This window comes from Guyanagaster necrorhizus (assembly GCF_019112545.1).
Source record: "Guyanagaster necrorhizus MCA 3950 unplaced genomic scaffold BT62scaffold_72, whole genome shotgun sequence".
Lineage (NCBI taxonomy): Eukaryota > Fungi > Basidiomycota > Agaricomycetes > Agaricales > Physalacriaceae > Guyanagaster > Guyanagaster necrorhizus.
The window spans coordinates 104,180-124,365 of record NW_025064951.1 but is presented as its reverse complement, the minus strand read 5'-3'; the positions used below and the strand labels follow the sequence as shown (position 1 = coordinate 124,365).

The 20,186-nt window shown below is 47.8% G+C and overlaps 7 protein-coding genes across 7 annotated transcripts; 5 read left to right on the top strand and 2 right to left on the bottom strand.

Annotated features, from left to right (window-relative positions):
* Window positions 1–2,822: 2,822 nt before the first annotated feature.
* BT62DRAFT_1057901 (uncharacterized protein) lies at window positions 2,823–4,086 on the bottom strand (the record flags this gene model as incomplete). The annotated part of the gene is made up of 4 exons (XM_043178586.1): window positions 2,823–3,011; window positions 3,288–3,325; window positions 3,437–3,513; window positions 3,539–4,086. The coding sequence occupies 4 exons, from the start codon at window positions 4,084–4,086 to the stop codon at window positions 2,823–2,825; spliced, it is 852 nt and encodes a 283-aa protein (XP_043032953.1).
* Window positions 4,087–4,628: 542 nt separating this feature from the next.
* On the top strand, window positions 4,629–5,331 carry BT62DRAFT_924711 (uncharacterized protein; the record flags this gene model as incomplete). The annotated part of the gene is made up of 3 exons (XM_043184648.1): window positions 4,629–4,830; window positions 4,882–5,064; window positions 5,258–5,331. 3 exons carry the CDS (start codon window positions 4,629–4,631, stop codon window positions 5,329–5,331), a joined length of 459 nt encoding a protein of 152 aa, XP_043032952.1.
* A 3,086-nt stretch (window positions 5,332–8,417) lies between these two features.
* BT62DRAFT_983426 (cytochrome P450) lies at window positions 8,418–10,268 on the top strand (the record flags this gene model as incomplete). The annotated part of the gene is made up of 11 exons (XM_043189780.1): window positions 8,418–8,601; window positions 8,659–8,877; window positions 8,943–8,993; window positions 9,048–9,178; window positions 9,203–9,433; window positions 9,487–9,563; window positions 9,616–9,724; window positions 9,808–9,893; window positions 9,919–9,990; window positions 10,047–10,146; window positions 10,209–10,268. The coding sequence occupies 11 exons, from the start codon at window positions 8,418–8,420 to the stop codon at window positions 10,266–10,268; spliced, it is 1,320 nt and encodes a 439-aa protein (XP_043032951.1).
* Window positions 10,269–11,368: 1,100 nt separating this feature from the next.
* Window positions 11,369–12,735, top strand: BT62DRAFT_983425 (aromatic compound dioxygenase; the record flags this gene model as incomplete). Its single annotated transcript, XM_043189779.1, has 6 exons — window positions 11,369–11,612; window positions 11,668–12,023; window positions 12,068–12,140; window positions 12,202–12,303; window positions 12,367–12,556; window positions 12,609–12,735. The coding sequence occupies 6 exons, from the start codon at window positions 11,369–11,371 to the stop codon at window positions 12,733–12,735; spliced, it is 1,092 nt and encodes a 363-aa protein (XP_043032950.1).
* Window positions 12,736–13,005: 270 nt separating this feature from the next.
* Window positions 13,006–13,296, top strand: BT62DRAFT_828717 (uncharacterized protein; the record flags this gene model as incomplete). Its single annotated transcript, XM_043182391.1, has 1 exon — window positions 13,006–13,296. A coding segment is annotated over one exon (291 nt), but the record flags the coding sequence as incomplete, so codon positions are not given.
* A 2,021-nt stretch (window positions 13,297–15,317) lies between these two features.
* BT62DRAFT_1013933 (uncharacterized protein) lies at window positions 15,318–15,620 on the top strand (the record flags this gene model as incomplete). Its single annotated transcript, XM_043178132.1, has 2 exons — window positions 15,318–15,388; window positions 15,425–15,620. 2 exons carry the CDS (start codon window positions 15,318–15,320, stop codon window positions 15,618–15,620), a joined length of 267 nt encoding a protein of 88 aa, XP_043032948.1.
* A 219-nt stretch (window positions 15,621–15,839) lies between these two features.
* On the bottom strand, window positions 15,840–19,352 carry BT62DRAFT_1081582 (uncharacterized protein). The gene is made up of 5 exons (XM_043179681.1): window positions 18,961–19,352; window positions 18,707–18,901; window positions 18,538–18,652; window positions 16,603–18,487; window positions 15,840–16,514 (listed from the first exon to the last, which is right to left on the bottom strand). Exons 1-5 carry the CDS (start codon window positions 19,267–19,269, stop codon window positions 16,310–16,312), a joined length of 2,709 nt encoding a protein of 902 aa, XP_043032947.1. The 5' UTR covers window positions 19,270–19,352; the 3' UTR covers window positions 15,840–16,309.
* Window positions 19,353–20,186: the final 834 nt, after the last annotated feature.

The following is a 20,186-nucleotide window of genomic DNA, read 5'->3' as shown; positions in this document are numbered from 1 at the left end:
CCGTGAGAGGGATTGTTCCTCTGGCAGTTGTATGTGCTCGATATTATGTTCCCGTCCTCCAAATCGAGACAGAGAGGTGTTCAAAGGTCCCAGTTGCTCGCTAAGCTGCGTCCGAGATTCGATCATCGTTGTTAACCAATCCTTTTAGACCATAACTGAAGAAACGAGTTAATTAAAGCAAGGAAGACGCTTACAGAGAGACGCTTACGATGCTATCACCAGCCCTGGGGGAGCGCACCTTTCGCGTCCATATCACATGGCGATTATTCATTCAACGAAATAGGCAGTGCCATCACATTCTTGCGCTTCACTGTTATGCCCTAATTGAAGGCCGAGTCGAGGAAGACGCATCGACAATGATGGCGGTAGAAATCTTCGGGATTTTATCCAAAAGGACCTTTTTTGCCAGAGCAAGAACCTCAGAACAATCAAACAACCCAACAGAAGAAGCACACACCTTTCTCGTCCAATTATTCCAGCGGTCACTAGTACTAGCTCATCCTTCTTGGCATCCATTAGTAATAGTCCAGTCTTGAGGGTAACATTCTTCAGCGAGATTGTGGTATGCTAGGGCCATCCTATAGTGCAAGTCGCCACTGCCTCAAAATTACTGCACCAATTCCGATGAAGATTATCCGTCTCTCCTCCATGCGGCGAAGGAATACTGCTACCACAGGCAAAGTCCCAAGGCAACATGGTCACTCAAGGGTGAATAAAGAAAAACACGTCAAAGAATAGAACTGAAGGACGGTGGTGGTAAAGGGAGAAGCTCGGAGGTCACAGCATACGCCGTATTAGCGCTGTCTGGAAAATGCTATCCTTTTTCATACTTCCCCACATCCAAGCCAGGTTCGAACCATATAAGAGCAAACTTGACGGGCATTTGGCGAAGGTCGCACAAGGTTTACGATATCCTTCTCAGTGTCGTGTACTGTAGAGAGTTCAGAGTCCTTGGTTGAATCATATTCGATATTTAGAGGAAGAAAGATGGACGCGGCAGAGCCGACAGAAGTTATGAGACATCGATGTAGGGATCGGATTCTGTCGCCTGCTTCTGGCTTGATCTTTTCACCCGGTTTTTTGTCTAACTCTAGTTGTCAGTAGGGAGGATCATTAAGTGTGACTTCCAGAGTAAAGGTGGTGACATACGTCCAACTCGACGTCCAGAGTGAGTCCCAGTTTCAGTGTCCACGGAGAGCGAGCTTGCCTATGGCGTAACGACAAAATAGTCTTGTATATAGCAAAACTGGAGTGACGAGGATAAAGGCGGTGAGCGGGATGTTTTTTGTGCACAATGTATATGCAAGAATGGATGTTGTGGTGGCCGGCATGGATGTAGCTGCTCGCCGTTGGCGCTGAAAATGAATGAAGACAATAATGAACATTGGAAAGAGCTGGAAGACGGTGATGCCTCCCACAGAACTGCTTAGGTCGGTTGTTGAACGTAGTAAGAGTTGAAAATGAACGATCGTCCACTTTCCAGTTATGCCGTCCGGCAGTACTTAGGCCTGAGTGAGGACTGAGGACTGAATATGTGAAGATGCATACAGTTGGTATCCAAAGAGTCGTAGCAATGGGATTAAGGCGAAAGGGAACAGTCAGCCTCTGTAATTTATTAATGTTTGCGTCGACAGGTTGTTGGGGGGCTTGAATCTATTTTCTTTCTGCGATGACTAGGTTGGAATGACTTATGTTAAGAATGTGACCCCACTACCAATTAGTTATTTTCGGATTGATGAACGTGAGGAGAAAGTTTGACTCACCGATGTTCAATCCATCATACACAGTATTGAGATGCCTTAGGGACCGAAGTGAAAGGTACAAAAACGCTTTCGAAATCAGATATAGACTGATGTTAGATAGAGACCGAGAGACTCTGCAGACCATTGACCGAGAAGGAATACATCTGAGTCCTGATGGTGGATTCATGGGCGGACTCGGAGCAGGGGGTTGAGATGCACCTGTGATCCCCTTAATTCACGGCTGTAATTCTTTTGATCCATTTCAATGCTGCGTAGATATCGTTGGTATTGGGGAAAATGTTCAATGCGAGGATTTCGGAACAGAAGGAGTGCAAGAAGAGCGCCTCCGTTAATGAGTCGCTTGGATTTCTCCAGTCATACTTGACAATTATCAATCGTTCCAACGTGTCAACGGGCCACGAGAAGCATGAGAATCAAGGCAGAGAAAAATAAGTGATCCAGAACGAATGCATTTACCGCTGTAGCGAGTGCAGATTGCTAGTTCCTTGACCTAATTAACAAGGTATGAGGAAGAGACACATAGATGGTAAAATTTCTGGCAGTCGACAATGGTACTGACATCTACAGTTTGAAATAGGTAGATACGTGTGCAGGGAAAAACTTCACAAGACACTAGTGAGTAGGTCTGAGGAGCTGCGATCAAATATATCGTCGCTTGCTTCGTCGATGAACCTATATACAAGCTCTTGGGGAAGAGATGACATGCCGTGGTTGGTAGAGTCCCAAATACGTAATTAGAACAGCATCAAATGGAAGATTCGACAGATTTAGAGGATAAATTCTTACGAAAGTAATCAGCCCCGGCATGAAGTACATCTGTGCAATGATTTACAATTGTCTAAAGTGGCCAGAAAGTTTAATTTCCGGACGTTCTCGACCAGTCACGTTTCGCCACAATGTATCCTCAAAATGAGAGGTTGGACATAGCATTATTCTGGGGAAGATTGGAATACACCAAAAAATGGTTACCCATTACCCCCAGCGCTTTACCATGCAGCTCTATGTAGTCCATTATGTTCATATCGATGGGCTAGATTAGATATGTGAACTCACTAAATCTCACTTCTTCATAATCATGTAATAAGAGGTTATCGAGGAAAGAATTAGAGAGATAAGTATGGATGATGGATGAAAAGCCAACGTGTGGTTGGTCCCGGGCCCGCTGTTCAGGCCGAGGAATGGATCTGGCAATTTTTTCAGTTTTCTTTCATATGCCGGTTTTCTAAACCCTAAGCTCTTGACCTTTTCCTGCAGCAAAGAGTGTCGCAGGATGATTTGTTTCGCAATTTTGTTTCATGAATATGTTGGCGCTATGAATGGCATGATCGTTTACAGCGTCTTCTTTATGCCGCTAGGCTTTACTCGGACTCTAATTGCTGATGATCGCAAGATGCCGCTTTCCTCCAATCTTGGGCCAAAATAAAGCACTTATTCTCTGCCACAGCTTGAAGACCTATCCTTAATCTCCATCGGAGGCCAGTCCTTGGAGGACATTTGGGTTATGCACTTACGTTGTGCACATACTTGTGCTGATCGTTTTTCTCTCGTGTCGATATCCGATTCTAGAGGATCAGTGTGTTGTATACCCCTGCTTCGATTTGTAACGTCGGAACATCTCCGTATGTTGACAGTAGGTGAATGCCTCGCCCTTGTTTGTATATTTTCTCACACACTAGTAGGGACGGTTGATCCCCAATACGGCCTTCGATGAACGTTTCGCAGATAGAATATAATCTCGGTACGAATTATACTGGAACCGAAATTCACAAAGTTACACGAGTAGAGAGAAAATCCCGAGGGCACGAGACGCAAAGGACCCGTTCTTCGCTTCCTTTTCCCAAGCGTCCGCTATGACATCGACGACTCTCATTTCGATGCCACGACAGACTTCCCGATGCTCGGTCCAATACCTTGGATCTATATCGACATCACAACCCAAGCATTGGTTTCTTCCGTCTTTTAATACCTGTACCCATGGATCCAAGTCCGTCTGCTTTGACAAGTTTTGCGTGAGGGTGAACGTAGCATCCTTGTGGTAACCAAACCCGAAAGAGTTGAGCTGGCCCTCAGTTAACGAGACCGAGGTGAGATTGGAGGGCGAATTAGGAGGAGAGCGTTGAGCCTCTGCAGGTTCCTCGGAAGATTTTTTGTGGTGGATAACGAGAACCTTTCCTCCAGGGTGAAAGATGTGCCATTCGCAACCGTTTGGGTAATTGAGGCCGCAGCGACATGAGCGGATGGAGACGGGTGTGTCTGCAGGGAGTCCCCTCGGTAGGAGGGAGACTGAAGGAGATCCGAGAGATTTAGACGTGGAGAATTCCATGAGGGATATTGGATGGTGTTTATGGATGCTGGAGGTCTGGTTTTATATGTCCAGCTCCGCATTATAATTGTAGATTAAGTTCTCTGATTGTAGGTCCCGAAATGGATAAGCCATCGAACAATGTGATCGGATCTATGACAATGGATGCGATTTTCGTATGCTACAACTTAAATAAATGCCGAGTGGAAAGATGCTATCAGAAAGAAGACCTGTTCGCGGATTACGAGTTCCTTGGAGGCAATGTCTTCTGGATCTTGTTCGCAGCCTCGCAGTATGAGTTGACATGGCTGGATATCGCTCCATAGTGGGTATATCTGTGTACAGATTTGATGACTACTTGTCTTTACAGCTCATTGACTCTCTCCAGATTCGGTAATTGCCCCACATTGAGTGCTACATTGAATGTGTTTATACCTTATCGGGCGAACAAACGTGGCAATTTGTATGTCTTGCTCGAACAAAAATTATACGCCACCCCAACAGGGTATAAAAGCAGGTACTGAGTTCTCCATTTCTCTATCCCCCTACCATTCTCACTAACAATGTCTTCCAACAAAGTCATCTCCGACGCTTACACCCTCGAGTTTGTCATGGATAAACGCCAGAAAATGCAACTAGCCTACCGCCCCGAATTTGATAAATCAATTCGGGGCGAGTGGTACATGGCGGAATATTCTATTCCATTCGTTCGTTCCATTGATCGGACGACATTCCTGTCCGTCTTCAAACAGGTTATGATTATTGGTAGGATTTTTATTTGGTGGCATACGGCTCTGTACTTAATGTTGAGCACAGTCGAGGAGCCTTATGAAATGTGGGACAATGGAAGTGGCATCGTTATCAAGACAGATCGAAGCTTCCCTGAACCAGTGAATATATCGGTCCTGTGGCATGCTCTCTGGTCTGCTATACCATCCAAATACTTTCCTCCCATCCGTGATTATACTGGAATGAGGCCGCCACAGGCTTTGGCACATGGTGAGTTATGTTCATGGTTTCGTTATTATATTTCAACCACTTATTCTGCTCGGTTAGCATGTTCATACATTCATAGGAAGCTTTCGAAAGCTGACTGAGATACTCTCATGACGCTTCAACGTATATTATGTTATCTCTGTGAAATTATAATATATATTCTCAGTAACTGCGTTCCATTATTGTTCTAGTACAGTAATACTCTTTGTCTTGGCTCGCGCTCGACCGTCTTTAGCTTCCTTCAAGATCATTCCTGTAATTGGGCTTTGAATATTAACAAAGACTCCGCTTCTTCGCACTCCTGACCCCCAATAATATTTCAGACTGAAGGAAATGTGTCGTAACTGAGTCGCAGAGCTGAAAAAGTTTCTCGGATTCATTTTCGTCTGGGTCAGATTTTGGCAGAGAGAATTTTGTTTCTGCCCTGATGGAACCATTGTTCAGTGCCACTATATGATTCCATCGTGCAGAAACTTAGGCAAAACAGAACTGTGGGTGGCTTTCGTGAGAGGGTCGGTATGAACTACTTAGACCGAGTGGAAGTCCATGCTGGCGCGCCACAGACGCGACGCGTTTGTTTGCTCATATTAATTTGCACAGCCACATCACTCTCGTTCTCTTTCTTCGCTACCACCATCAGTGACGTCGTCTCCGCTAGAAATTCAGCAACCTCGATTCTTATTCCTTCCACTGTCCGTGTCCTGTATCAATATAGCCGTCTTTACACCCATCAGGAAGACTTGGCAAATGTCGGGGACCTTTTTTCGCTTCGCCTGGCAGGATTCGTGCGCCCTTTCCTTTGCGGCGGTGTGCATATTGCTGACACGCCTTTCTTAATATCAAGCCGGGGCTCCACCGTAGAAATGCATGCCTTTGACCACAATGTTAACAGAAGGCCAGGTGTGAAAGTCGCAGAAATGGCGCGGGATCGCGTTGGTGGTGGTGCGGGGCCTGGGAGGGCGAAAGATTCTGTGGACACCAGAGTGCGTAATGCCGAAACTTATTGCTTTATTTTCCGTCTAAAACTCATTTCGTTTGTCTGTCTAGCACCAGTCCAAGAAGGTCAGGCTTGGTCCCCACGGAGAGAGTATTCTCCCTCTTGTTGTCGTACTCTTCGCTGGGAGACGCCGCTAGAGCCAGCGTGTCACATTTCTCACCACTCTACCCTCTGTGCTGATACAATTTTCTTCGCGTTGAACTGAAGCCTCAATGAAAGGCACATCTTACAAGACCATCGGATGGCTTCCCTGGGTATTCCGATTTGTAGAAGCTTATTGTTAGTCGAGCTGGATTCACTTTCAGACGGATTCGCATCTCATGTCATTAGACAGTGAACATATCAGCCGAGTCCGAAGGGAGTCCCTGTAATGGGTACAGAGAGTTGGAAGCGCATAGTCTTCGTGGCTCAAAAGCTCAAAAGATGGGTGCATTGATCCAGGGACAATGGCGTCGGCGAATCAACATGGAGAATGGCATGATTCAGCATACGTTCGATCCACAGATTCTGGCAGTCCTATAAGCCTGGCGATGAGAAAGCATGTCTGATTTATCGTACATTCCTTTCTCCAATGCTGATTATCTGTCATAGCTCCCCTTCGACAGCATTTTTCTTTCGCCACTGCAAATCTCACGTACTCGATATTCGGCATGTAGGTTCACCTGGGGAGACAACGACCTGAGGAACTGGAATACAAACAAAATCCCATGATCCTTGAATGTCGAAGCCGAGCATGTGTTCTCTTTCACGTACTTCTCATCTCCTAATCGAGTCCTAGGGTCGTTCTGACGCCAGTCAGGTGTCCAATCATTTATTGGCTGCGTTCGATAACTACGGTGCTTTTCTGCCCCCATGCGATGGTGACAGAGAGGACATGGAGAGCCAGGGCAGGAGCTTTGTATATTGTACGTCTTCCGCTATCGTGGTGTCACCCATGATGTCATTTTCTAGCAGCGTAAGACAGACACGCCACAGATGAGGAATGTACTGTCTCCCCGATTTGATAAAGTACGATATAAGATGGAGATTCTCTGCTGCGTATACATCACTGCAAGTCGCAGATCTCGCTACTCTCATTGTACCTGCGGGATATTAGATGAAAGATTGGGGTCTCGCGTCAGACATCGATGCGGTTGGGACAGTCCTACTTCCGATCTTCTCACCCAATGAGGTTTTCTCTCTTCGTTTTGTTGACATGTCGAATTTAGAGGTCTGCTAACGGGTCTACTCGGCTCTGGAACATTTATGCAGTTTTTGAGGATTACCGATCAGATCCGTGCCTAGAGGCATACGACATCCTAAACTGGCAGGTATCAGTCAGCATACACAAGAGCCATTTACATTGGACCTTTCGGTCTGTCTTTTCTCTGTTTCTTTCATCACCGTCTTTGACGTCCCTCTCCAGCTTGGGTCAAGTATTCAATCCGCTTCTCAACATGCCAATGGGCCATTCTTTTGCCTAACAATCTATGATGTCTTTGCCATCCACATGAATGGCACCGGATCAGTCCATAAATAGCTACAAAACAAGGCCTCGGAAGTCCATGGTGTTGGACAAGACTATCACATCACGTCTTATCTGTTACGTCTACACTGACAATTGTGAATAACCCATTGTTTCCAAAGACAGAATAACTCATCAGTCCCCAGGTCCTGAAAGATTCGTTGGCTCATGCAACTGAACAGTAGGTTAGTAAACAGCAAAAGCTGATGCACAGTGACCGAGTTGCTGACTTCCTATCGCCTCTGCCAGTAGCCATTGACCAGCGAAGAGACTAAGACATGGTAGTCCCGGCCAAACGGGCTCTCCATCAAGATTTATTCATCGGTCAGGGATCTCCATCGCTCTTGGCATCGTAAAGTTCGCCACGGTCTAATACATTCGACAGACTTACCGTCCAATTCTGAGAAGCTATGGTATGATCAACTCGCACGTCCATCGCGAAAGTCGTAGTAGTAGTATCGATATACACTCTGCGAGAACTCGCGGTAGGATCACCTCGTGCATCAATACATTTCTTTTTGTGACTATTGGTAAGTTCAGCGTCAGATGTTCTCTCTCTGTATAAGTCGGGACTAACATAACTCTTCTCCAGCCTTGCAAGGCAATACCACCGAGCTTCACCAAGATGTTTGGCTGCGCTTCATCGTTTAGACCATTTCTATGTCACCGGGTATCATCAATACTCATTACCGCGTCCGATCCATTCGTTTGCGTCGGATGCGTCACTGTGAGGTTTCGAGGATGATATTACGAGTTCATTTGAGGTGTGGGGATATAAAAAGACTTCGCTGGATAACTTCGTCTCCCAACAAAATGCTGTCTCTTATCCCAGAGTCGCTTTACGCAAACATCCCAATGATCGTCGCCATCACTCTTGTATCAGTCCTCCTCGGTCACTTGATCCCCTATCTCATTGACTCCCATGGCCTCCGCTCGTATCCTGGCCCTCTTATCGCCAAGTTTTCCAACATATGGCTTGGCTGTGTGTCTTACAAGGGCCACCGTTCGGAAGACAACCATGATTTGCATATGAAATATGGTTCGTCACTTAATTCTCGATTTTCATTCGTGCTTCATTGACATTTTGTCCGGATAGCGTCGAATCACATTTCTGTAGCTCGGGCAGACACTCAGCCTCTTATCTATGGCCACGGAAATGGAACACTAAGGTCATCGTTCTGTGACGCCTTTGTTTCTATAACGCAAGGCTTGTTTCGTGATCGCGTAAACCACTCTCGGAAACGCAAGATCATTTCCCATGTATTTTTGCAGAAGAGTGTGTTAGAGCTTGAGCCTCATGTAAATCGTTATATTGGTCGGCTGCTAGGACAGTGGGACAAGCTGTATGACAATGCTATGGAATGCATGTCTGGGGCGAAGATGAAGGGTGGACTGGTCATGATGGGCGGCTTTGGTTGGACTGTTTACCATGTAAGTGATGATTTCTATCAGTCCGAATGTCTTCACTTACATCATACTTTGTAGGGATGAATTATCTCGCGTTTGACATCATTGGTGATCTAGTATTTGGTGCGCGATTCGGAATGGTCGTGGCAGCTAAGGATTCAGCTCTAGTGCCTGATGATCCGCGTGCCATGATGGCTTCTTACAGTCAAGTATGGGCGAAGTATGTTATGAAGGAAGTACCGGCCGTGAAGATTTTGAACGGGCGAGGGAACTACACGGTGTCGATGGGAGTTTTGCTGGGGTGGTGGAGGCCACTGCTCAAGCGAACGCCGTTGTTCAGGGAGGGTGGACAGGACAAGAACACGTTAGCGGGAATGGCTATTGTTGCTGTTTCGAAGAGGCTGTTGGTACCTACAGACAAGAATGACTTGCTGAGCAAGTTGCAGGCCGGGAAGGATGAACAGGTGAGTAGTGTTTTGTTCATGATTTGGGACACTATTGACTGGCCATATCTGAGGGTAATCTAATGAGCCGGGAAGAGATCACTGAGGAAGCATTGACGCTTCTCGCCGCGGGATCCGATACGACATCCAAGTATGTCGACCTCCATTATGGGTGCTGCTATTTAACCAAACATCCTTCTCAGCTCGTCCTGTGCCATTATCTACTTTCTTGCGCACACGCCGAAGGCACAAGAAAAATTACACAGGGAGCTCGACGAGAATCTTGACTCTGATATCGCTACGGCCGAGCAAGTGAAAAACCTCTCTTACTTGCATTCATGTATCAATGAGGGACTCCGACTGCATTCTTGGGACTTCCCCGAGTAGTACCCGAGGGCGATATGACGATTTTGGGGAAGTATTTTCCCGAGGATACGATTATCAGTGTCCCTAGTTATACGATCCACCATGATCCTACAGTGTGGGGATAATGTCAAGGAGTACAGACCCGAGACATGGTTCGAATGTGATAGTGCGGCTATCTTGAAGACGCTCACCCCCTTCTTTGTTGGACGTCAGTACGTGCATTTATTTTTTCTCTGTCGAATTCTTGTGCCAATTGAGTTGTCCGCAGGGCCTGCGTTGGGCGTAATCTAGCAACGCTTGAGCTTCACATTATCATCGCCTCGATCCTGAAACGCTTCCATTTTGTATTGGAGAAACCTGAAGAACCCGTATGTGCTGATGTTTGTTGAGCTGATACTATGCTGATTTTGGCTATAGCTGCAAGTGAGAGGGTTTCTTGAGAAAACCGTTAGGATGTCGTGTTGGTTTGAAAAGGCGTGAAACTTTCTAGTTCATCATGGGAAAGTTTTCTGTGAGATTGTACGTAAGAGACGACGTCGTAACAATGGAGAGTCGTATTGATCTCTGAACCTGACTAGACCTCAGGTGCTTTCATAAGCTTGGGCAGAATACTGATGCTGACTTCACCCCCATGTTCTCTCAGATGCGTTTCATCGGATTTTCGGAACAAGTATGTAAATACCATGACCCTGCCAAGTCCTCAAAATCATCAGAACCATCCTCCGCGAACTTTATCCGGGGTCGGACCCACGCTTCAGGCTTTCAGGAAATAATTTCGAGGAATAGGGTCTGTGAATGGTGGGAGCTTTCGGATAATCCTCTCTTTGAAACAATGACCGTTACCAATCCACTAATTGGCTGACTGAAGTACCCATGCAAACTCCTTCCGAGCCTTCGCAGAAGGTGCAGGGTTTCTGCTCAATGAAAAAGAAACACATGTCCTTGTTTCGGTCATTGGAGGTTCCAGAGGCCGCCATTACACCTCGCCAACTGCTCTCACAAATACGGGGTATGTTCTTCAACAATACAATGCTTTGATGGCTGGACTGTTGTGGCTCCGCCGCGTGGAGGCTCATTTGCGTTGCGTCGCATTTTTCCTTGACAATCGTCATGTGGTCTCAGTGAGTCTGAAAATCTTCTTGGTCTGCTTTCGCGGTGGTTTATACCAAACTTTCATCCCAAACATGGATTTTTCGCGTAGGTGGGGCAAAGCAGACGACTCTTTCAGGAGGTGCTATCCGACACCAAGATCTCGCTATTTTTGACGCGCTTGGGGAGATACCTGCTTCAAACGATAGTTCTGGAACGTATTCAAGGAGTTATATTGCTGTCATGAGTCATTGTGTGTTCAGCACATGCACTTGCTGCGGTGATTTGGGGAACCAATCACCCTTGTGGTATTTCTCCTTGCTACAGCGAACCTGTATCAGCCGAGGATATTTTCCATCAGCACCGCGTCGAGAAATTTTTCTTTTCTTTCTTTCCAGTGCTGCGGATTCTACAAAGGAAAGGAATAAAAGATTGGGGAAAGTTGAGGGAGCCTTTCGCCATCTAAAAGATCCCCTTTCATTGGCTTGCTTCCTAATAACCATGGTCAACTTTTCTGCTCTTGCATCTGCGGTTCTGCTCTCTGTAACGGCAGCTACTGCCCACCCTACTAGTGCTCCTCTGAGCCAGGGTGAGCTCGCGCGTCGCGCCGACTTTCAGAACTTCGCGCGCCGCTCCCTCAACGCTTGCCGGGATGTTCTCAAGAGTCGTGGACACCTCGAGAGGTCTGCTGCTCGTCGCAGGGCGCTCGCGGATGACATTCGCCGCAAGAGAGGTCTTCCTACGAGTAAGTGACTATTCTGGCTCCCTTGCGAGATTGATGTATCTCTCTTTTCCTCTAGGTCGTAACTACAAGCGCCTCGACTTGGACGACGTCTTGGACACTGACCACCAATCGAACGCGACTGGTCTGACGGCTGATTCTGACCCCTTCGACGGAACCGGGTCTTGCACGCTCGTCTCTGAGACCACTCAAGGCCCGTACTACGTCGACGGAGAGTACGTCCGTTCGGACATCACCGAAAGCCAAGAAGGCATATACACCTATGTCGATGTCGAGCTCATCGACTACACCACTTGCGAGCCCGTCGCTGATGTCTACATCGACTTTTGGCACTGTAACGCGACGGGTGTCTACTCTGGTGTTATCGCCGGCGGTAACGGTAATGAAGCGGACGAGACCAACTTGGCAAGCTTGGTTCGGTTGTATTGATCTTCGTTTTCTGATGATGTCACATGTAGGACAAGACTTTCCTTCGCGGCATCCAGCCGACCAACTCTGACGGTTATGCCCAGTTTGAAACTATTTTCCCAGGTTGGCGGGAGTGTTCTTGTCGTGGGTGTTGTCATATTGAAATACCCCCGTTGTGTTTCAGGCCATTACACATCTCGGGCAAATCATATCCATGTCATCGCGCACGACGATGGAACCATTTTTGATAATGGTACTTTCAAGTCGGACAGCGATCGCCACGTCGGTAAGTCCCTCAGTAGTTTTTCCTTTCAGATTCTGTATCTCTGACTCTACTCTCGTCGGTCAGGCCAACTCTTCTTCGACCAGAGTTTAATCACCATCGTCGAGGCGACGTCACCCTATACCGCTAACACACAGCAGCTCACTCTGAACGAGAACGACTCGATTTTGGCGGGAGAGGTCGAGGGCACGAACGGCGTTGACCCTGTTCTCGAGTACGTCTACCTCGGTGATGATATCTCTGATGGTCTTTTGGCGTGAGTTTTCGCTTTTTGTTTACTTCTTGCCATTGATGATGGTTGGTTGTAGCTGGGGATCTATGGGTATCGACGTCTCAGCGAGCTATTCAGTTTCTTCGGCAGCTACCCTTACCGAAGATGGTGGTGTTGAGAATAGCTCTAGTGGTGGTGGAGGTGGAGGTGCACCTCCCTCTTAGAGGGTATAGTTGATACAGAACTTGACGTACAAATTTGCTTCCTGAATCCTGATAAATTGTCATTGCGAAAATCCCAAATGAATTTCGATCCGTTTTGTCCATGTTAATGAGAGATGAATCGTGTAAGGTATATCATTGAAAAAGGAGTATTATACAGGCACTGCAAATATGCTACTACGACAGTCAAGAGAAAGGCACTAATACGCGTCCCTATTTTGGGCTGTTGTCATCGGCATCGATGCGTATGAGTACAGTCCCTTACGTGGTTGTGTATCGGATGCTCTATTCTATGATCTCACCAACAACAAAGAAATTGAGCGAGGGGACAATATTATCATCTACTACGGTGGGCATGGCTCCTGCCACTACTGTGCAGATCATTTTCTCGATTCTCGATGCAGTAATGTTTCCTGTCCCACCGAAGCTCTGTGCCCCATCGATCGTGATACCCAAGACGCCGGCGGAAAATGGATCCCCGACATCAGTGACCGAGAGCTCAACAGTCTTTTTGTACAGATATCTCTCGCCAAGGGGCATAATATCACATTCATCGCAGACTGCTGTTACGCCCGCAATTTTGACCGCCAGGGCCCAGACTCCAGAATACGCAGCAGCGTACACCCAACTTCTAATGCTTCCCTCGATGATATGTTCCGTGCTGCGGATGAAAGGTGGAGACATCTATCTCATTATCAATCTATATTATCGAAGGATATGCGACCAGGTATGGATTCTCATGTAATTCTGGCAGTGTGTCTGGATAACCAGGTTGTGAAGGAGGAGAAGGTGACGAAGGGAATATATGTTGGAATTTAGGTGCTGGTGATTCAGAAGGAGCGTATTGGATGCGAAGGGAAGGTATATTTCGTCGTACAGAGTAGGGACAGAGGGGATCCCGAGTCAAGCCGATAGGTACGAAAATGTCGAAGTATAAGGTAAGCAGTAAATATATATAAATAGAATATGACATTAAAGCCGTGAAAACCAAATCTCAACAATATATAGCAGGATTTTACCGAGACACTTGTTCGTGTTCTGAGGTCGGATGACTGGAAGAAGGAAACGACATACGTTGTACTCACCCACCTTCTGAATCAAATATATTTCCAGACTCCGGTCGTTCGTGGGAGCCATAAACGTGAATGCCTTTGGTATATTACGCCTCAGTGAAAAGTGTATGGGGCAGTTATTGTACATTACGGTAGCTCTAGTCGTGTGTAATAATATTTTGAACGTATACCAATTGCAGAGATGGTCAGCTTCTCATCGAGCATATCCGAGGCATATTCTCGACAATTATCTTCCAGCCAAATAACATCCACTCTGCCACGCGAAAATCTTCCCTTTGCTCACCCTTCTGCCGCAAAGAGAGGCCGTCTAGCCACACATGATCCGCTCCCGGAACGGGCACGGGCCTTTCTCATCCATCTATGGACTATGGCACCCACTACCTGATTGATCTACAGTTCCAAACACGCCGTTTTAGTTTTAGGCCACCCGCGATTCTGATCGTATTTTCTCTTTGCATGCACGTTCGATAGTTCATCAGTTATCATTACGCCATACCAAGCTGTACGCAGTGCTCAAATCATCAAGAACTTGAATGTGCCGCTGGAGGAGTACTTATCTCTTCTCCAAGTTCCGAAGGTTGTGAGGCTACCAGGGCGCACTAAGATCGATACCAGCCAACCTGGCACTGAAAAGGGTCCCTTATCCCGTCAACAGGAACTATACGACCTCGTCAGACCGGTTCGAGTCTATCAGAATAGCATCCAGACAAAAGTCAGACCGTCGCGTTAGTAGGAAGGATGTCGAGTATGGTTAAGAAGCGAGAAAAGAGATTGAGGAAAGATACTCTTATCGAAATCACGGACAACAATATAATGCACGACCAGTTGAACTGATCCAATTTTGATGTGATAGTGTAGTCGTCCAGGTGATGATAAATTAGTACACATACAGTAGCTTATCCACGATGTGTCAGTGTCAATATATGTAAGTATTCGAAACTATAATCTCCCAAATTGAGCCGGAAAATGCAAATGCGTGTATTTGACTTTGTTGACTTCCTGCCTTATTCCCTACCACCATCCATCTCTAATTGTGCACAAGTCATATCCTAGGTCTACGTGATAAAGATACTTTTGTCACAGTGGACACAGCTGTCTATGCTGCTCTGCAGTAATGTCAAAAGGACGTCGAACAACCCGCAGCTCAAGTCCAGCATACCGCATGAATCTCTGCCCTCTTCTGATGTATTTCGTATCTAGGTCTAGGCCAGTCGTGGTAACCCGGCCTCGGAGGGATTTAATAGCCTTACTACCTCAAGAAATGGTCAACCTCATCTGCGACAACCTGAAGTACAATTATTGATTGCTCCTTTCATGTTCCCTTATCTGTCGAGGTTTTGTGTCGCACTCCCGGGAGACCATCTTTCGCCGTATCTTCCTCAGCTCTAGATAAATCTGTAACAAGCTCCTCCTTCTGCCAAAATCTAAACTTGTCTGCATCAAGTTACTTCAGATAATCTATGGTGTCTTGGGTGATACTCGAGGCCTATTGAACCACCCTTCCCCCGGCTTATGAGATGGCTAGGGCCCTTGGGGCTCACCCTCAGCTACCTGTCATGGTCGGACCTGAATGACAATGCACGGTGAGCGTTGCCTGCTCATGCCTTTCACAACATCAGACTTCCACGGCGTATGTTTTCGAGTGTTATCGATCTATGCAACAACAGTTTCCTCAGCGGTTCACCGAAACTTGAGACGCTGATCCACGAGAATCTGGAAATGGAGGATGCCTCTAGTATTCATGACGTCAGCGTTTCGTCCGAGACTGCCGTGTCCTGCATGGGTGCACCTGTCAGAGTCATCCGTCGTAATTAACGCCGATGACTATGAGATTGGACAAGATCTTCATGGGTATAAAGAGGCCAGTCTGTTCGCCATGTATAGTTGTAGCAGTTCCATGGGTGTTTGAAGCTTTATGTTTCTGGTATTATTAATCAGGGAATATCCAGAGAATCACTACGAATCTTCTCTGAAGAGGAGCAGGAGATGAGTATGTCAGTTCCAGTGACTTGGATCACTGGTAAAGCAGCATGACTAGTCTATGTTTGTTACAGAAGTGTCAATCACTTCAGAATCTTATGAGATGGACCCTGAAGTTCTATCTCTGTGGCACAGCTCAGTATCCGAATGCCGGAGAATCAGTCCTACAACTTGGACTGCATTGGAATTCATGTGGTCTGCATTTGATTAGAGTATCTCGGATGAGGATTGATCCAGTGAAGCGGTACGAAAAGGGCCTTCTCCCACTGATACCCCGCATTATACCTGTCCAAATATTAGTATGCTCGGTACTTACACCATGAACCTACCTATTCTACGTGACGAACGCCGATGCAATCATTACATACTGTACTTAGTTCTATAGCACTACTAACTCCAGAAAATCCGCATGTAAGTGAATACACGTATATGCACGACTACAGATACAAAAGTACGATATGATATACAAAAACCAGCGATGAAGCAACGAAAACAAAGAGCAAAAACACAGCGAAGAAAAAAAACTAAGATTTGGAATGCCCCTTCACTCCGCCCTTCCCCACGCCCATCCTCTGCCGCACCGACATCTCCGCAAGGGAATCCGAGCTGAGCTTCTCCATATCCTGGCATTCTGCCGGATGCGTTTCCTCATAATGCCGGTGCAGGTCTGCCCACGGCGCGCTCAGCGGGAACCTCCGAGGCGGCGGACGAGGCGTCTGCGTCGAGTTCCTGAAAGGAAAGACACATGGGTTAAGTAAGAGAGAGTGAAAAAAAAAAGCAAAGAAAAAAAAAGAAATCAAAAGATGCTCACATGCACATCCGACAAACCATCTGGTCATCCCTCGTCTCGTACAAGAGATCGAGGTGTTTGATGCCGAGTTTCTTCTTCGCCGCGAGCGGCGCAGCATTGGAGCTCGAGGAGGCTTTGAACGGCGCTCTTCCTTGGGTAAGTGGTGGTGGCGGTGGTGCAGGTGCAGGTGCAGGCACCGGTACCGAGGGACCGGGTTCGGGATCAGGAGGTCTTTGCTCTTTGTCGCTGTCCCTGCCACCGTTCACCTGTGGTTCCTGCAGTGGCTCGGTATCAGATTTGACTGAAGGCTCCCGTGGTCCTGTCTGATGAGCCGTTTTGGTTACCTTAGCATCCGGGGGGGAGGATGTAGGGGGTTCAGCAGGGTGATCGCTCTCGTACGTCGCACGGTTACGCTTGAATGGGCGGAGTGGAGCGGCCTGGGTGGGCATAGGTGGTGGTGGTGGTGGTGGTGGTGACATATGAGTACGGGGCTGGTGTTGCTGGGGCAGCGATGTCTGAGGAGGCTGGTGAGGGGGAGAGGCATGATCAGATCCACTTGGACGACGCTGATGCTGGGCCATTGGGGTCGAGTGAATACGACCCTGATGTTGATTTGATGGACCTGGATGAGGACGTACTGGATGTTGGGGTGGCGACGAGTGACTCGGCGGTGGGTTAGGTGTACCAGGATGATGAGGAGGCAAGGTCTGGTTGGGCGGTGGATGATTCTTGAAAGGAGGGGGTCCACGTTCCGGCACGGGCGATTGCTGAGATCTGTAGGACGATTGAGGTGGAGGAGCACCTTTGAATGGCGGTGCGATAGGGCTCGACGTATCCGTACGATATTGGGGATGAGATGTACCCGGACGCGACATCTGATTAGACGAACCAGGTCGATCGTGAGGCGAGGGTTGTTGGCTGGGAGGCTGAAGTTGTGGAAGAATATGATTGCTATTAGGAGGATGAGGAGGTTGACCCTTGAACGGCAAGGGTCCACTCTGATAAGGTGACGGAAGAGGCTGGTTATTCTTGAACGGTGTTCGCTCCGGTGCAGGCGAATGGGTTTTGATAGCCGGCAAGTCGAGCTGGGAGAACCTAGGGAGGTTCAGAGTCACAGAAACCATGCCCTTGTTGTCCGGTTCTTTATCCATGCTCGAACGCCGAGTGTGTTTTTGTTGCTCCATGGATCGAGACAGGATGGGAGAAGTCACCCGTCGTCTCGCTGCTGCATCATCTGCCGAAGAGACAGATGGTGACGAGAAGCGGATCATCGTCGGGGTAGGGAACGTCGTGGGCTTGGATTCCTCGGCTGGGGTAAGCGGCTTACGCATATCGAACGATGAAGGATGCGCCGATTTCTGTTCCTCTTTTATCCGAACCTGAGGCTCGAGTCTTGTCGGTCCTGGTCCCTTGGTGCGTTGTGCGTGGTCCAACTGGACCATTAACCGCTCATTTTCTATAGCTATGTGATGAGCGGTATCCCGGGCATCGTCCCGCTCCTTCCTTAGTCTGCCGATTGTCTCTTGGGCACGTTCGAGTTCCTTGAATAATTTTGTCACTTCGCCTTGGAACGCGCCCACGTTGGCGGTCCAAGCTTCTTCGAACTTTGACTGGATGTGCCCGAGGACGCTTCCAGTAAGATCTCTGATGAAAGGTGGGGCTGAAGCTGGACCGAGGGAAGAAAAGGGATTGGAAAGAGTTGGGGAGGGTCCGACAGTCAAGGTGGGGGTGGTAGACGATACGGAGGCCATGCTCTGGTCCGAGTGTCGCCTCTGAGCCGAAGGCATATCCGGCGGTGCAGTGTGATCACCATTATGTCGGCGCTGCGGTGCTGGAGCGAGCTGAGGCTGAGATTGCGTGTGCCGGAAAGAAGGAAGATCATATTGAAAGCTCAAAGGTGTGTTAGGAACGCCTGGACGCTGTATAAAGAGGTAAGAACACGTCATGGCGACGTAGGAAGACATGCCGTGGAGTTTTGCCTCGGTTCCACGGATGGTGAACGCATGGAAGTCGATGGGCTTGGTACGGGCGCTCCGTGCTCATACTGGAAGTTCAAAGGCGGGTTAGGTGCTTGGCGCTAACGAAAAATTTGAGAAAACGTAATAGCACGGTGAAAAGGTATGTAACATACCGGTAAAGGGTCACGTCTCGTTTCGACAGGTGAAGGGTGCATGGATATTGACGGGCTCGGTACGGGATCTGGCCTTGTCCTCGAGGGCGCTCGCGATGCTCCGTTACTCTCTGATTTTGACGACGTTTTTGGCGCAGGTTTTTGGGGGGGCTGCACGCGGGGAGCCATGACAGATGTAGGAATCATAGGTCGTGACTGGCAATGAAAGAGCCCTTTCAGAAAAAATTTTAAGCCATCAGAAAATTGAAACGCACCTGCATCCCCTGTGGACCACCAGACTGATCTACAAAACGAATTGCAGGGTAATGTGACTGTCCCAACGCTCCCCCGTACGGTTGTACCTGTGGTCCCGTTGAAATAGGATATCCCGCCGGGTGATTTATCCGATTCGCGGGGTCATTTTCAGAGCGCGAGGAGGGCCTTGTTCCTGCAGAATTAGATGGTGCTGGTTCATCCCCCAATGGCCGCGAATCCGTCCTTTGGGGTGTCACGGGAGTATTGCTATTATTTCCTTTCAGATCGAGAATCCCCAGACCCGGCCCAGTATCCCGCCTCTGCTGCATGAACAAATAGAAGGGAAGCAGACAGAGATAATTTCCTCCACAGAATCGCGAACACGTAGACCTGAAAAGGGCGTCGATTGGGCGTAGGAAGAAGATGGGGGGAAAATTCGGCCCTTATATACCGGTTTATTTAATCATTTCCCACGCTCCCTTCTATACTGATGCCGATCGCGCGCTTAAAACGGCCACTACCTTAAAATCAGTACATACTACATGGAGTATTGCACTGCCATGATGAGGGGCTTCTATCTCTCTACCAGGCTTTTCAGCGCTCAATCTTTGTTGGCAATATCTTTTGCTGTTACTATTTCTGTCTTTCTGAGCCACTTTATGCCCTCCCGGGAAATCTGATCGATTGCATCGTGACTGGTCGCGCGATCGAAAAATGGTCCTCTTGCAGCAATATCTGTGATCCCGGCGTCGAACACTGCTCCCTATGTATCCTATGGATCATTTTTCGGTGTGTCGAGGTCCGCATGCAATTCACACAGTCCACGCTATGTCCACTTTCACATATCCCAGTATAGTATGTCTTAAAATATCGTTCCACCTCATGGTGTACACGCTCCCACAACCGCGCGTGTTTCATGACTTGCGGTGATCGTCGGTGATGGAGAACATTAATACCAGCCAGCTGGACCTAGTAATCTTGACGCCTTGACGGATCTTCTGCGATCGCGGCGTAATTTCTTAAAACAGTCCTGGGGGGAGGGAAATGCACGGACCTGAGGAGTGGTTGTTATTATCTATGAAGTACGCTTTCTGGTCATCGTGCTTCGCTCCGACTCTCTATCGTACAGCTAGGTTCGGAAAAAGTACGGTACGTTTACTACATGTTAATAGCATTCTTGTAATCTGACATTCCTTCAGCCTCATGTCCGATCCATCGCACTTCGCAAGAGAATCCGTTCAACCTT